This window comes from Python bivittatus, unplaced genomic scaffold (genome assembly GCF_059951505.1).
Source record: "Python bivittatus isolate LINGU-HERP-01145 unplaced genomic scaffold, Pbiv_v1 ctg000590_np1212, whole genome shotgun sequence".
Lineage (NCBI taxonomy): Eukaryota > Metazoa > Chordata > Lepidosauria > Squamata > Pythonidae > Python > Python bivittatus.
The window spans coordinates 16,816,310-16,834,182 of NW_028277086.1; the positions used below are offsets into that span (position 1 = coordinate 16,816,310).

The window sequence follows — 17,873 nt, forward strand, 5'->3', positions numbered from 1 at the left end:
GATGATGTTCAAAAGAACAGGTGTTGTGGCAGAAAGGGTTTGCCTCCTAAGCCCCATCAGATGGAACTCCTCACAGATGTGACCTGCAACATGCATCTCCTGCCAGACCTGATGGAGCAGGTAGATGTAATCAGGGAGAGGTGGTCCCTCAGATAATCTGGCCCCATGCCACATAGGGCTTTACGGGTCAAAACCAGCACCTTGAATTGGATCCAGAAGCAAACTGGTAACCAATGCAGCTCATGGAGCAGAGATGTAATGTGTGTCCTTTCCTTGTTTTACAACCTGTACAGTCAGAGTAACAATTGTTACAGAGCAGCTTCTTCACTGAATGAATTAAATATTAAAAATGTATTTTGTTGAGGAAGGTTTACAAGCCCAAAATATTATTCATAACTGCACATTGCTCTTCTAACACAAGCCTGCAGTTAGGAAATGAGATTAGTAATTGAAATGCTGCACATGGCCATGGCTTGCTAGCAAATATCTCAATGTTTCCTTACAGATATCAATTATCAATCATTGTGTCTGCTCTTGCTTTTACCAGTAATTATTTAAACTGTTTAAGTGACACTGACCTTTAGTTTATTCATGTAGTCCCTGACAGATTTTATCAGTTATGTGCACTACAAAGTGTAGCTCCTGTATTCATTAGTCAGATAAGTTTCCTTCTTCTACATATTCTTCAAGTTCTCATATTTGTATCTAATGAAATGAGCCACAGGACTTAATAATGCTCTTCTGCCAGAATGATGTATTGGCTACTAATAGTGCTGATAAAACTTCTCATCAATCATTTCTTCAAGCTATTAAAACTCGAGCAGAATATCTGTATTTAGATGACAGCCTAATGTGATTATATTAGAATGTTTAGTGGCTTGACCAAAAGTATCATTCATGTTTAGCATCAAATCTCAGTGCAGGACCCAGCTGCTTACTTTCTATTTATGTCTAATGTTACTGTCATTGGGATGATATCTATACTGGATGCAAACCACTATTTATGTTGTATGTAATATAAATATGGATATTATTGTTTTGAGAAAGTCTGAAGGGTGATTTAGCTACATTAATATCACTGATAAAATAAATCTGGCTTGAATTTTAAGAAATGGTGTCACAGTAGGATTAAATATAAAGGCTTCAGAGTTATGTATTGCAAGCCCTACATATCGAGCAATAGTCCTTCAGCACCACTCTTTACTGTAATGGACTACAGTAAAGACAGAACACACTATACAACAGTGTTCCCAAATTCAGTCCCTGGTTGATTGTTCAAAAGCTGCCAAGAGTTCACTAGGATCTCACTTCCCCCATTCAATTATTATTTATTCTTGCATTTATATTTCACCTTTCTTTGGGAGTTCAGGATGAAATGGGATATCTCCCCTAATATTATCTCCATAATAAGAATTTCCCAGCATAGGAAATCCAAAACAATATTTATGGTAACTGAACTGGATCTTGATAATCCTTTCACCTCACTCTTTGCTGACTGAGGTTTATGGCCCACCTTTCCAACTTGGCAGCTCATTCAGATGTTCCATACATCTTCTAGGTCAGGAAACATAACCTGTACAGTAGTCTCAGGATTACATGGAGTCTGTAGAGAACCACAGAGATGACCGTGGAGAAGGAATGTCACAGTTGCAACAAATATTGCTTTGGAGTACCTGTGCTAGAAGGATTTCATGATTCCTCTGGCCTACATCAATAGTTCCAAAAGTTTATGTGCAGTCTGCTTTGGCCTGAAGAAGCTTGTATATCCTTGTCTTAAATAGAAGAATGATTGTAATAAATAACTGATCTTACAGAAAATTGATGCCGAGGCAGTATCCTCAATACCACTGTTCAGGTCCTTCCCTAAAAAGGTGATCAGAGACATATTGGCAATAACTCCCAAAGGAAGCATTGCCTTTCAATCAGTGTACATTTCTCAATTCCATCAAGTTATGCCCATGTGAAAAAAAACTCACTGACAAAGGAATATATTATCTGAGACAAAGAAGAAATACTTGCTGAGTGTAGATGCTAGGTTTTGCCCTGAGTAAAATCATCAAGTCTGTAGGAGCAACATGCAAAAAAGATCAGTTAGAACAACAGCATAATGAAGTAAATTACGTATAAATAATTACAGTATTATATCCAGTTTACTCATTTAAAAAAAAAAAAAATCCAAAATAAGTTTTAAAGTAAGTTGATATGTTTCCAGTTTTTGAAACAGAGAATCTGTTGTGTAAAGGATTTATTTCTTTACTTCTTTCTTTGTCTTCTATTTCTTTTCTAGTGTCTGACTTGAATTGTATGGTAAAGCTGCTTAGATTGATGATGTTTGTAATTATGTAAACTTTTATTACATCGTGTCTCTGTTTTGATACATGAACCATTTCCATAGTTAATGTATCTGCTTCCAGTGCCCTGTGGAGGTATTTTAACTAAGCGCAAAGGAACCATTTTATCTCCGGGATACCCTGAGCCTTATGACAACAATCTGAATTGTGTGTGGAAGATCACAGTGCCGGAGGGAGCTGGGATTCAGGTAATAACACACATACTTTTCTTATTACTCTCAACATAAGGTCTCCTGTGTAGAGAAACTGAGGATAAATGGATGGATGGAAAAACACATATATATGTGTGTGTGTGCGTGTGTGTGTGTGTGTGTGTGTGTGTGTGTTTTTAGCAATTAATTCACATCCATTGTAACCAGATCAGTTCTTTAATTCTTTTGGAAATAATCTGTGAAAAAGACATGAGGCTGTTTAGAAATAATCTTTTTAATATGTCAGACTAGTACATTTTAGCTATACAAATTTTAACAACATTTACAGTTAAGGCATCTAAAAATTAAGGTAGTCTATTTTTGCTTGTTTCATAAACATTTTTTTTTCTCTTGTGAATACTTTTGCAGAAAGTTCCTTCCAATTTTTGAATCTTGCCTTTGTGTATAAACTTTTATGTCTGAATTATTTTGAAAGTGTTTCTTCATTATCAGGAAAATCAAGAACATTTAATTTCTTTTAATAGAAGGAATCCATTTGGAATCTCTCTAACTACCTATCATCTATCTATCTCACTAACATGTCTAAAACAAAGCTTGCCTATACAGTATATACTGTATATGGGAAAAAAGAAAGAGAAGTTTTGTTTTGGACATCATGCTCAGTGGATTTTTCTATCCAATCTTCCTCTTCTTCGGGTGCACCATGAGTAATGCATATGCTTAACAGATAGGAAAGTGATTTGTGAAGAGCTCGCAGAATTTATGACATGCCAAAGTTCTCCATCTGTGATATAGGCACAATATTTAACTCTCATTAGTATAAATATTATGGCAAGTACTCAGTCAGATGGCACAATGATGTCAATCTTGGAATCTGTTGTGTCCCAGAGACATTTGGAATGCCTATGAGGTAAACCTACATGTATAGATGTGTGTGTGTGTGTGTGTGTGTGTGCGTGTGTGTGTGTGTGTGTACTTGCATATCAGCTGCAGAAGGCAACTGTGATTACCCAGGAAAAGACCTAACTGATTTAGGTACTACCTATACACCAACACATGCTCCCAGCCAGAGTTTGCCCTTCAAATCCAGATCTCTGGACATCTTTAAGACATGCATGCAAACATGAATACATGCCTATATGATATAACTTTGGAATGTGGTTATGAGATAATGTATGAAATCTTTCTTTGGATTAAATGTGTTAACATAGAATAAATAGCCAAGATAAATAATTGATCCTAATTTGTAGCATTTAATCATGATGTACAGCTCTTCCTTGGTGGGAGATTTGGCAAGCTTCAGTGTTTGACATGAACCAGTTCTGCTGAGAAAGTCATTGTTGGAGAACTACTGCTAGTCAAAGCAAATTCTATTTCTTTAAGGCAGCTGGTTAGTTTTTCCTATTTGGTTGTATAATGGATTCTCTAAGAAACAATATTATCTGAGGAACTAGCAGTTCCACCCACACACACATGCTCAGATTTCTGTCATAGTGAGAACTATCTGATTCACTATAAGTCCTTTTTTCTCATCTAAGAATTCTGACAGCTTTAGAAATTTATAACCTTGCCTTAACAGCTCTTATAATAACAACCAGAGCAGGGATGAAGGGAGTATTTTTTGAATCATAATCATGCAAAGTACCTTTGAACCATTTTTAATGTTGGTTTTGAAAAGTTAATTAACTGACAATGTGAAAAAAAAGTGGTACCTGTAGTAATTTAAGCCATTTATCTAGTTATCAACTAATTATACTAAAACCCAAATTATATCAGTCATTCTAACTTAGGAGCATTGGTATATGAACAAAGTAATGGCCAAACTGGACCTTCCCCTGTGTCTTATACTTGATGATGAAAGTAAAGGAAATACTGTGATAAATATGATGTGGAACATTCTCCTCAATAACTGTATTTAGTATTTCCATAGATCATCGATTTATAGAACACTTACATTCTACATTTCCAAACATATGAATCATAAAATCATAAAGTTGGAAGGGAATATTAGGTCACCCCTCTAACATGTGAAGAAGCACCCTTGATAGTTGATGACTTTCTAGACTTTCCTTGAATCCATCCATTGAATGGAAATTCATCACTTGTCTGCATAATTCTTCTGATGTTAGTAAGCTTTTTCTAACATTCAGTCAAAATCTGCCTCTCTGTAACTGAAACCATTATTCCATTTTCTGCATTCTGAAATTATAGAGAACAACTCTTGACCTTCTTCTGTGAGTTCCCTTTTCAGATATTTGAAGAATGTTGTCATATCTCTCCTTAGTCTTACCTTCTTATGGCTAAGTATGCCCAATTCCTCCTCCTTCTCAGATCTTAATTTCTAGCTCCTTGATTAATCTTCCTGTCTTCAAATAACTTGTTCCCATGTCTCTGAATCCTTCTAAAAGTGTGATATCCATAACTGGAGACAATACTTGAGATAGGGTTTGACAAATATAAAATAAAGTATAACTTGTAATTTGCAAATGATGTTTCTATTAACGTAGCCTTAAAAAGGGGTGACAGAAGACTGCTGCTGCAAAACCCAGTAGAAATATTTATTTCATTATTAGCTTTAACTGGGATCCCCTTGGGTTTATTAGGTGCATGGAAAATCATGGAAGCTACAGGCCACTTGGAAGATGACCGTACAATAAAATGAAGACTTGTAGGAAGAAATACAGTATCTTCCTTTCTTCCAGACTGGTTTCAGAAGAAAATTCCCATTTAACTAATGTGCAAAGACAGAAAAGGACCTTCATTACACTTACACACACACATTCATTACATATATGTCAGTACCTTCTAAATGTCTTTTTCTCTCCCTCTTCTTGCCTGATCACTATGTAGCAAATCTATTTGGTTGTTTGCATTTAATATTCCAGTCAATTGCATTTTCTGTGCAATTGTCCTCTTGGCTGACTTTTCCTGCTGGTTTATAAGCTAGTAGGGACCAATTAAGGAAAGAAATTGCAAAAGAAAAATAAAACAAAGCAAAACTTATGGGCAGAGGAATTGTGAAAGAACATGTTTGTTCCCACTGCATCTAAGATTTTTGTTCCCTAAGATTGGTTGGAAATTTCCCACAAACTTTGGAATCTTGGTCCTATATTCCTCCAAGTTCCATTCTTGATACTACCAACCATTATTTTGTCCATATGTTGCACCACCACCCTTAAAATCCTCATTATTTTCATTTTTTTTGTCATAAATTATCAAAGCAATTATGCTTTTCGGTCTATCTATATTCATATGCCTTTAGATCTGTATTAACTCCTAATTCATTCCTATCCATTCCTGAGACTCTGAATGGCCCAGTCATTTTTATATATTCTCTCATCTTGTTCCCACTCATCCATGTATCAAGTAGCATATCTCTATCCCCAACCCCAAGACACATTCATTTAGAAGATCTTATATCTTTTCCCTCAAAACTCATTCTGGTTCTTTCAGTGTCACTATTCATTTCCATTAATGTGCAACTACCATCTATCTATGAACTACTTTCAGGTGCATCACTTTAATCTATATACCAGTTAATAAATCCTGACATATATTTTAGCCCTTTTATTCATAATTATGCCTACATGTTCATGTTCCTGCATGTGTGCATTCATTAACTCCATAAGATAAGACCACCACCATTCAGATCTTTTATTCCTCCCCTCTCCCTTCATTTCATAGGCACACAAAGCATGCTTTCCATTTTCCATTAATTAATTAATTAATGCTCTGTATCACATATTCCTCTTGCATTCCATCAGTATTGACTTCTGCTGCCCATTATAACTTTGATCAGTTGAGGCTTTCACACAACTACAGTCTTTATTGCAGAGACTACCTTGCAAGCCAACAAACTGTTCTCCATATCCCACTAACTGAGAAGTAAATACAGTGTACTGTTACATAGCTATTTACAACATCTCTATTTGCAGGCATCGAATGACACTCGGGGGTAGGGCAGGGGGGAGATTTCCATTATTACTATAAGATTACTGTTCATGAAGGCATATTCAGAAATATATTTGGGTGACATCCAATATTTAGTTCAAATACATAACTCTGAATGAAAACTCCAATATGGACTCCTTTCTGGAGATGTAATGTGAAGTAGAGGAGTTCCATATTGTCTTGTAATATTTGCATTATTTCTCTCTCCTTTATAGGTACAGGTGATAAGTTTTGCAACAGAGCATAACTGGGACTCTTTAGATTTTTATGATGGTGCTGATAACAACGCTCCAAGGCTTGGAAGCTATTCAGGTGAATGAAAATAATAAGTTCTTTTCTGGTGTTCCATTTCATGGTAAATCATCAATGTGTGTGCTAGGAATGAAGATGCCAAGTATAAAATACCTTGAATCGCATTCATGTAATACATAAACGTGTTGAAAGCACCATTTTGTGGAACAAGTAAGGGAACTGCATGTCTGATTCATGGTGGTTTCATTACCTAGTACTACCATAAAATTTTGACAGCACTGAAGCTGATTTTATTACCTTTTGCCACAACACAGTCTATATATTACTGGAAACGCACACAACATTAACTGATATACATGCAATATATTCTGAGTGCAAGGCAATTTGAATTATATTTACAATGGATTTTAAAAAGCAGATGGATCTTAAGGATTTTGTGGTACATAAGCTGAGAGGAAGTTGAATATTATTATAAAAGGCCAAGGTTGGCTAAAGTATGGAACCCTGGAACGTTCTGAGCACAACACTTCTATATAATTTTGAGTCATTTAATCTTCCCACTGTTCTTCCCCTTTCTCTCTCAAACTGAGCCTTGAACCTTGGGTCCTTCTGCTTTTGATTTTTCCTATTTTTCTCCTTCTAAGCATTATTATTTACTCTGTATGTGGGTAGAAGAAGAAAAGAAAAAAAGAAATAATAGTAATTTGCATGCTTGATCTGCCTTGCCTTTTTCATAGATTTCAATTCTCAATCAAGTTCTTCAGCTAGTTTAGACATCTCTGTGCTATGCCAAAAATAATAAACGCTATCTTCATTTTCCAAAAGTTTGAATATGCTTATAAATTACACATGTTAGGTGCTCCAAGGCCCTTTCACCTTATTAAAAATCTAGTGTTGTTCAGCTTTCAACCCTCACTGCAAAAATATTTGTCATCACATCACATTCTTCTGAATTGTTCTGCTTTACTTCTAACTATATTTTACTGCTAGGATACACTGTTGCCAGAAAGTTTCATCAATGCCAACCAAAGTATTCATACTTTACCACTGATAACCCTGGATTCTCAGTTTAGAGGACAATAATAAATGCCCTGAGTGATCCCAACTTTCTGGTCCACGTACCCACTCCTTTATCTGTTTATGGCTTCAACAGTTGGTAGCAGTTATGCCTGGGAGCCATATGCCATTTTATTTTTTCATTAATGCACCAGAATAATGCTGTAAGGAACAATTGAAATGGTAGCTAACTTAGGGGACCAAGCAGGAAGACAGACCAAACAGAAAAACTGCTGACTTTGTCACAACTTACTATCATTTTTTGTTTTAAATAATAACATATTTAAACTTTCTGAAGGTGCTGCATGGTTTAATTTTAGGTGTAAGGTATAGATCTGCTGCATAGTGCAAGCTTGTGTGTGTGTATGTGTGTAAATTCATTTGCACAAGCAGTGCAAACTGGGTGTGTGTTTCATGAACTTGGTATAATTGCAAGGCTCCAATCATCAGGCAGACTGACTGGTGGGGTAATTTTGTTGATTTTTATAAATATCAGGCCTACTATTGAAAGTATATGAGGAGGTCCATAGGTGTGGTGGAAGCTAGCATAGTTTGCAAAGATATAAAGGTATGGAGAGGGATTATGAATGGTGTTTAACTATAAACTAGATGTAGCTATATTTCACTTTCTTTTTTTCTTTTCTCATGCTTTTCAGTTCTTTGATTTACTACTTTAAGCTCCCTTTCTAAGCCTTACTTAAACTGAAAGGAATGAATGAATGAATGAATGAATGAATGAATGAATGAATGAATGAATGAATGAATATGGGAATTTTCTCTGCTTCTTCCCAATCTTAGTCACCAAGAACCAACACGGCTGACTGGGTCCTATGGCTACTTCATAGCCAGATAGCCAAGCAAACACTGTTCATCAAAAAGCACCCTTTTTGAAATGGCTACAAATGGTAACCTAAGACATAGCTTATATTTATAGATAAAACTCTAAATGAAGGGGAAAAATAACAGAATTAATTGCAAATTAATAATTTGGAAACTTCTTTTTCCTCCCCAGGAACTACAATACCTCCACTTCTTAATAGTACATCCAACAATTTGTACTTAAACTTTCAGTCAGATATTAGTGTGTCGGCTGCTGGCTTTCATTTAGAGTACACAGGTAATGTAATTGCAATATATATTACAATTAGATAGGCCTGGGTGGCTTTGAAAATGTAGACATTTACATTGAAAGAAATTAAATGTTGATTCTGTTGAAAGACTGGGAATTGACAGGATTGGGAAGTAGTGTGTTTTCGTACAATTATTCTGGCTTTAATTTTGTGTTGGTGTGCTATGTATAAACCACTCAGTTTATGAAAGAAAGAGGGTGACAAAAGGTAAATATTCAGCATAAAGATCCTATCCCCTACAAAGAATCCTAAAGTCTGTATTCATTTGGATTGAGAACTCAGGATGTTGGCTGAAAAAGTATTCAGAATTGAAAGGAAAAATAAGCAGGTAGGTATTGAAAGACATAGGCATAACACCAAGCACTTTCAGAAACAGAGACAGAAAAAAATGGATCATTCTGAGATAGAAAAGGAACTTGTCTCTACTGATCCTTTGAAATGGGGAGGGGGGGGGGAGCAGCCAATTTTGAATGATCAAGGTGGCATATCTTTAGGGAAATTGTCCCTGGTCCTATGCAAGGCTATATTCACATCCAGGACTTTGGGTCACTTGCAACTTTTGATCCGTGGTCTGCATTGCGATTTAGATTTTATGCTAGTTGAATCTTGTTGAGGAGAGGACAATGACTATGGCAACAAGCAGGGGAAACAAAGGGAACACAGCAATAAATCACCAAAGATTTATTTTTTCATATTTCAGATCATCGTATGTTGCTAATTTATCATTAAATGTTTATTTGCCAAAATATGACTGTTACAGAATCCTTTCCTAGCATTCAGTCGCCATATCAGATATAAGCTTAAGCAATTCTGCTTGATTCCTTAAGTGTCACTTGCATATTTAAAACCAAATCTCAGTCCAGCAATAATAAAAATAATAACAGCAATTATCTGGAGAAATCTGAGCAAATGTAAAGTGCTTTTCTCTACAACTTGTCATTTTCTCATTGTTCCATATAAACGGAAAACCCTGTGTATCCTATAGGTATAAACAAGATCAGATACATAATCTTACATTTTGTGATCATTTGCCTGATCTGTGAGAATCCCAAAACTCTTTAATCACTGTCTGTTCCATTTTGTGGTATAACTACACATTCTCAATTGTTAGATGTTTTTTTAGTAGCAATTCTGTGAGCTATTGTCACATCTTCATCCATTGCCATGCATTTCTATTCTATTATCTTGCATTTTACTGCCTTTCTGGCTTATTTTTTTTCTGACAGTGTTCAGGTAATTGGTTGTTTGAAAGCTAGAATGGCACTCTGAAATATCAGGAAGTTGTCACAATTATATACAGATCTCAATATTTGATTCAGTCATTTTATACGGGATATATCTTGCAGTTGTCTAGCTCCGTTAACTACTCACTCACCAGTGATTTAAGTGACATGGAATAACTGGCAATATTAGTAAGTAGGCTAGCCACAAGTCATAATTTCTGCACACTTCATCTCTCTGTCAAAACTGCACATGCTGTTTTGAAACAAAAAGAAGAGGATGTAGAAAACATAATTTCTAGTGAGGTGAAAGGATGAGATTGCATGTCATTTGAAACTCTTATCTCAGGCTCCAGAAAGTCACACTAGATAAAGTTTGTTGGGTGTTGGGGGGAGGCAGGGCATGGTTTGTATGTATTGGGGGGATTTCTCAAGGTCTGCATACCAGAGATGGGCAGAACCAGGACCCATAGTGGACCTCCCTTTACTTTTTGCCAGTCCCTCCATTTTTCTTTCTTCTCCTGGCTCTTTGGTATGGGTCTTCCTTCTTATTTCCAAAGTCAGGTAGAGAAAATACTCCTACATGTCTTTCCTATAAACTCTGATTTATTTTGGGTTTTTTTTTAAATTGCTTTTAAAATATTTTTCAAAAAGGAAGAGAATTTTGGTGAAGTACATGATGGATAGCCTTACCTTTAGTTATGAGGTAACAAAGAGATATGGTTGAATATCCTGTATTTTGCTGTACAATCATCTTTTTAGCATTCCTTGGCTTCACACACTTCATTTAAATCCCAAGGCAAAAGATCACAAGAGAACTCCTCCAATTTAGGATTTTCATTAGCATTATAGTGCTATTATAACCAGGAAAGGAGATCTCTTTTTGAGAAATTATAGTAGTGGATGTCTTCCCTGATAAAACTCAGTAAAATTGCTCAATTTTTATGCTCCCAGATTTGGTGAAAAATTCTGATAAGACATTTGTGCTCAGTCTAAGTTATCTCCTATTTTCTCTCTCTCTCATTCTTATATCATCCATAGTAGGTAAATGACAGTTATTATGGTATTGTAGATCAAATCATTTTATGGGCCAGCATCTACCTGAATCTTTAGGCAACTAACAGGAAGCTAACTGATCATGCAATACATATAATCATGTGATGATAACCAGAGCTTTGTTCCTCAAAGTATTTTCAAAGTGTCCAACCATTTGTTTTGTGTGTGTGTGTGTGTGTGTGTTTTAAGTATGGCTCATTAATTAATTTATACTCAATCAAATTATCCACATCTTTATATTTTTTTTCCCAGGATTAAATTTAATAATCTAAAGTTATCTTGTTCCATAGATTTGAGAGAAAGGGGCAAGTATAAAACAGCATGCATATACTCCCCTCTCCATTTATATATTGTGTATGTGTCTATGTGTATATATAGAAACATTTACAGAGTTTACAAATGAAAGTAGCAAGATTAACTGGATTCTACACTGAGCATATGCCGTTCCTGTTTTTTAAACAATAAATTATATATGCCACCCAGAGTCACTTTTTGTGAGATGGGTGGCATATAAGTTTGATATATAAAAATAAACATGAACTGTCCATATCAGTTTGAAAAACAAACTTTATGGAACTGTACAGTTAATATCAGTGATTAGAAAGATTGCATGACATATAGAGCTCATCCCCAACTGGACAAGCCCGTCTATCTTTCTGTGTTAGAAAGATGAACAGATGCCTTATCCTGATCCTAATGGTAGGACCAGCTGGGTTTTTTTATGGTTATTAAAGGGAAGAATATCTGTAGCTAGTGTGGAAGTCAACACACTGGCTATCTGTGAGTGTCAGAGTACCCCTTTTTTGTTTCTGACTTTAATGTTAGGGTCTTAGCCTGAGGTCCTCAAGAGACCAGCTCTTCCTGTAAGACTCAGTCCCAGTTATGGGAAAATGTTTAGATCCCTTTCAGCATTATATGAGACAAATTGTCAACAGCCAAATATCAGACTTTGACTACAGTTGCTCCAAAGCTTTGGAGTGAGCTTTCTGTTGACATGAAAACTCTTCTTCTCTTCCAGCCTTTTGGAAAGGTTGTAAAATCTATTTATTTTGGAAAGCTTTTGGCTTCTGAAGCTACTTGTTGACTGCCCAGGCTTTATTTGGCTTGGAGTTTTGAAAAGCTTTTTCTTGTTCTGCTTCGTTTTTAATACTTGAAGTTGCATGATTCCTTACTGTGTTTTAAATGTCTGTGTACTGCTCAGCTTACATGCAAAGGACTTTGACCATGATAATATAAAAATACTTTGTGTAGCTCAATGAAAGTTTTTCCATGTAACATGTGGATTTTAGAAATACATGTATTTCCTTCCTAGGAGGAAGTTTTCTTTTTTCTTTTAAACAAGAAATGGGTAGAAATTTTCTCTATAACCAAGAGAAACCGTATTTTATAACTCTCTTGCCAAGCCAAATAATTCATGGATTCCTAGCCGTGCATTCAGCTTTCATTATCACCACACTTAGATCATTATGCACAATGAGCTCCTGAAATGTAGAGCCTCTGTTTATTATTGGAGATGGACTTACACTTGTACTTTGTCTCCACTGTTATGTATGTTGGTGAGTTCCTGCACAGGGCATCATTTCATACCTTCCCAGCAATATTAAACTCCAGCAAAGATTAGAGCATGTTCTGAATTTCATGCGCTGTCATTGGTGAGACCCACCAGCAGTTAATTCTTTTTCCTCTTGGAACCCCTAATCTGTAGAAAATTAAATAAAAATTTATATCTGAACTGTAGTTTAGATACAGAAGGTAATTAGTTTTCTTCCTTGTCCATCATTCTGTGTCTGGCCTTCTTCTCTTTCCAAAGGCATTATCATGCACTTGGCTTTTGTTGATGCATTTTGGAAGTCTCAGAAAGAGAAATGAGTCCAGTATGTTTGAAATCTGCTCATTTCATCCTAAAACTCTTCTCATAGAATCATCTGTCCAACATTTAAGACTTGTGAAGAAAAGTATTCCAGTATTTCTGGAAGGTAGACAGTTTTCAAAAATGCTATATTGTTGTGTTCCTGATTTAAATCTCCTTCAGCAAGGGGACTTTGATAATGTCCTGCATGTATGTCAGAATCTGTATAAAAAAGGATAAATTTATTTTGTCATTGTTAAGTTTTTTAACTTTCCACAGCTATAGGTTTGGACTCCTGCCCTGAACCCCAGACCCCAAATAGTGGAATTAAGATTGGAGACAGGTATATGGTGGGAGATGTGGTTTCCTTCCAGTGTGACCAAGGATATTCTCTCCAGGTAGATTTTTTTCTTTTTCAAACTCCTATGTATTATTCATTCCTAACTAAGATATTATTGTTTTTTTTTAATAAGAATTTTTATAATCTAGCCAGAAAAATAAAACCATTATTTAAAGGGAAAAAACATACAATTTGATAAAGATTGAGTTTCTGCAATGTACTATTTTCATCTTAGAAACTCCTTTGAAATATAGAACCCATGATTTGTGAGGGGTTGCCTACTCATAGAAAGGGCTTTTTTAAGGAACTCCCTCTTGCTGCATCATGAATCTTTGGGAATATCAATAATAATTTAGGAAAAATCAGGGATGAGTACAGTATATGGGTTACAGCTGCAGGGGGAAGAGAAATTACAGTCCCACTAAAATGGTTTTATTTTTATATTTATTGGGTTTGGCATTGCATCTATCTATCTATCTATCTATCTATCTATCTATCTATCTATCTATCTATCTATCTATCTATCTATCTATCTATGCCAAACAATTTCTGTTTGTCACCAAGATAAAGACATCAGTATGTCCAAAGTATTCACTAAGAGTTTGGCTTTATTTGTTGGAACCTTTCCATCATCATTAGTTATAGGTATGTTTGTGTATGTGTGTGTGTGTTTCTAATGGATGAACACTGCATAACTGTTGTTTCCAGATCCCTGAATGAAAATATAATTTGGAATCTAAAGACCTTCCTTCTCTGATTCAAAGAAGAACATCTGATCTGCTGCCCATGTGATAAATAAGAAGACATTACCCATTATATCCACATTATTATGCCAAACTTGCCATATTCCATCAGTTCTGTGCCATAACTGGTCTTTGTCCTTTGCCATTTGGCATACATGTTAAAATGTAGTAAAGTAACATTATCTATGCCATCAGCTCCCTAGCCAGGAGGCCAGGGATTGGCAAGCATATCAGGGAGCCAAGGGAGGGTTTTTTGTGCCAATGACTTGCTAATCTTGCTGTGGCCAAACCAGACCATAAATGGCCATGCTGATGATACCTTGCCAGCCAGTTTGGCTCCCAGGTTTACATCAGAGGATGCAAGCTGTGATACCATTTTACTGTTATGCATAATAAAGTGTAGCATAGAACTGATCGTTAACTCGATAATTTTAAAATGTTTTGTCATTTTATAGGGGCATTCACATATCACCTGTATGCCTGGACCAGTAAGAAGATGGAATTATCCTATTCCAATTTGCTTAGGTATATCTTTCATAGATAAGCTAAAAAAAGGATATGAGAAACTAAACATGTATTGGAGCTTTATTTGTGAGTTTTAAGGTGTCTTGGTGGAGGGATGGATCCATGAGGGAGTTCCATGATGTGAACAGAATGGGGATGACCAGGGCAACAAAGTCCCATCCCTTCTTAAGTGCCCACAATGTATACAACACGTGCCCATTGTTTAAACATTGTTGACCATCCTCTGTGCAACCCCTGGTATTAGATGCTAAGCCAGGGGACACCATTCTGCTGCAGATCTAATGAAGCAGATGGCTACTACTATTTAAATCAGCCATAAAACTCAAAGGAGAATTGAGTAGCTTAAATGGTGACATAAAAATAAAGCAAAAGAAAGAAAGCAGACCTGTGCTAAAGCCAGAACAAGTGTTCATAATGCATTGCATTAAAACGTGCCCAAATAGTTACATTTTTCCCGAAGATAAGTAGGTCAATAATAATGAATATATTATTGAGAAATACAGTACATTCTGTTTAAAAAAATGTGGTCACTCTAGCTTTATATATTATGAAATGCAAAGGGAGTTTATAATGTAATAAAGAGTATGGAGAGCTCTGTTCAGTATTCCAACCACATTTTCCCTCACTTATTCCATTTTCTACACCCTACCCTATCCTCTTTCCCCAAACTCACAACGTGATGTGACTTTGACATTTCTCATTCCTCCTGATTGATTTCAGTATAACTGTTGTTTCTTTAACTATGATTTTATTTCTCCAAATTTTGAGATTGTCAGAAGCACAATGAGGGGATTGTAACCCCATTTGGATAATAGCGATACTAGGTTGTTGCTTGCTGGTTCTGGTGAAAGCTGAATTGCGGCATTACACGACAAGCCCTGCTCCTTTTCTGCATGTGTGATGACTTTGCACACATGTTCAGGAGGGGTGGAACTTGTGGACCAATTTTGATAAAAAGAACAAGAAGCTGTAGATGCTGCTGTTCTCAGTCACCTGAATGAACAGTGTTAATGTGGATAATTGCCTAACAGGGGGGAAAAACATTTAATTTCTGTATTTCTTTAGAGCAGTGTTTTTCAACCTTGGCCATTTTGAGATGCGTGGACTTTAACTCCCAGAATTCCCCAGCCAGCATGGCTGGCTGGGGAATTCTGGGAGTTGAAGTCCACACATCTCAAAATGGCCAAGGCTGAGAAACACTGCTTTAGAAGCTAAGAAAAGAGAACTTGGTTAAAATGACCCTTTTGTGTTTCTCTCTCATTTGTAGCACAGTGTGGTGGTTCCATGTCAGACTTCAGTGGTGTGATCCTTAGCCCAGGATTCCCTGGAAATTATCCCAGCAGCTTAGATTGCACGTGGACTATCAAGCTGCCTGTTGGGTTTGGTATGTCTTATTTCATTTAGTTCCACTTAGCAGAAGTGAAGCCCTACTAAATATGTTCCTCTTTTAAAAAGTATGCATAGCAAGTATTCTTCATTTACAAAGTTAGGTCTTTTTTTTTTTTTAGATTTCTTATTTTTATAAATAACTCAAAGTGGAGAACATACCAAATACTCCTTCCTCCTCCTGTTTTCCCCACAACAGCAACCCCATGAGGTGAGTTGGGCTGAGAAAGAGTGACTAGCCCAAAGTCATCCAGCTGGCTTTCATGTCTAAGGTGGGGCTAGAACTCATGGTCTTCTGGTTTCTAACCTGGTGCCTTAACCACTAAACCTAACTGGCTCTCTCTCTCTTGACTTCTCTCCAAGCGTGGCTGACATGTAGGAAAATGCCTTTCTCCTAAAATTGTTTGGACCATGCAGCTATATCTTTTGTGTATTCATTGGAAGAAGTTTTTCAGGGTTTCAGAGGAGTCTTCCCTAACAGTCATACCTAGGTGTTTCTGAAGGTGGAACATTTTGAACATAGGAAAAGTCCTACTGGATTAACCCAAAAGACCATCTATTATCTGACAACTAGATACACTTAGATCAGAGTTTCTCAACCTTGGCTATTTTAAAATGTATGGACTTCAACTCCCAGAATCCCCCAGTCAGCAAGTCCATACATCTTAAAGTAACCAACATTGAGAAACTGACTTAGATAACTCTCAAGCCAAGACAGAAAAACGATAGCCCCTTTCCACAGTCAATTTCTGGTAACAAGTATTAAGACATGCTACCTAAGTTTCATAAATTAGTAGACAGCTGGTTTTTTTTTTAATGTAAAATGTGCTGTACTGCTGAATGTTAGACTTCTCCAAAGTCTATGTTCAGAACAGTAATGTAACATTGGTAACACCTCATCACATACAGCTTTAGTGGAGCTCAGCATGTAGGGTTTTGTGCACAAGTCAACACAAAATTGTAGCAATTTGGAAAATAATAGCTTTGGATGAGAGCAAGAGACAAAAAAATGCATTCATTTATGCAACTTAGATTTGCAGATGCAATAATAAAACTCTTATAAAAGGAGAAATTAAGGAATTTACAAAACATGGACTTCATCTTGAAGGTGAATTCAGCTAGAGGTAAATATCACTGCCAAAAATTTCCACTAATTAAAAAAAAAAAAAAAGCAACAACAACATGAGTCATGTCTTCTAAAGTACATACTGTTGTTAATATGAGAACATGTCAAAAGGATTAAAAAAAAAGAAAAAAGTGAGTTGTAGATTAGACAAAAACTGAGCAAACTGAGGGAGGCACTGAAGGACAGGAAGGCCTGGCGCAATATGGTTCATGGGGTCACGTAGAGTTGGACACGACTTAACGACTGAACAACAACAACAAGATTAGACAATATGGTAGAGTATGATATTCTTAGGGAGCCAACAAAGGCAGACATATATTGCATTTGAATGGAAGAATTTTAGACCTTTTACATCAGTTTATGAAGAATCCTGTAGAGCGTACTGTGCCTAACAGATAAAGGTTGCTCTTGGCTGTTAAATGAAATATGCCAAAGTTATGAAAATCAATATACACATAAGACAATGATAAAGGAAAAGAAAAATAAACAAGAATGAAATACTTGACTTGAAAAAGAGGAGGTCTATTTAAGTAGACTGGAATGCAAACTGGAGTAAAGGTTGATTCACACCTAAATCAGGGCCCCACACTCATAGTCCATGGACGATGCCTAACTTGTGAGTACAGCAGGGAAGCAGCTGCTGAGGATGGGGCAGGGGATTGCTGATCTCAGCTGGGTGATGTGGATCTTCTGGGGGGCTGAGAGAAGTGCATGTCTTGGTGCTCCGTTTGGGTGC

The 17,873-nt window shown here is 36.3% G+C and overlaps 1 protein-coding gene across 2 annotated transcripts in view; it reads left to right on the top strand.

Moving 5' to 3' along the window:
- Window positions 1-17,873, top strand: part of CSMD3 (CUB and Sushi multiple domains 3) — a 623,909-nt gene that overhangs the window by 477,164 nt on the left and 128,872 nt on the right. For both annotated transcript variants that reach the window (XM_088149036.1, XM_088149037.1), the window contains 6 exons: window positions 2,415-2,539; window positions 6,670-6,766; window positions 8,775-8,879; window positions 13,297-13,415; window positions 14,556-14,625; window positions 15,893-16,009. In XM_088149036.1, coding sequence (XP_088005162.1) covers window positions 2,415-2,539; window positions 6,670-6,766; window positions 8,775-8,879; window positions 13,297-13,415; window positions 14,556-14,625; window positions 15,893-16,009 — 633 coding nt within the window. The remainder of the gene's footprint in view (window positions 1-2,414; window positions 2,540-6,669; window positions 6,767-8,774; window positions 8,880-13,296; window positions 13,416-14,555; window positions 14,626-15,892; window positions 16,010-17,873) is intronic.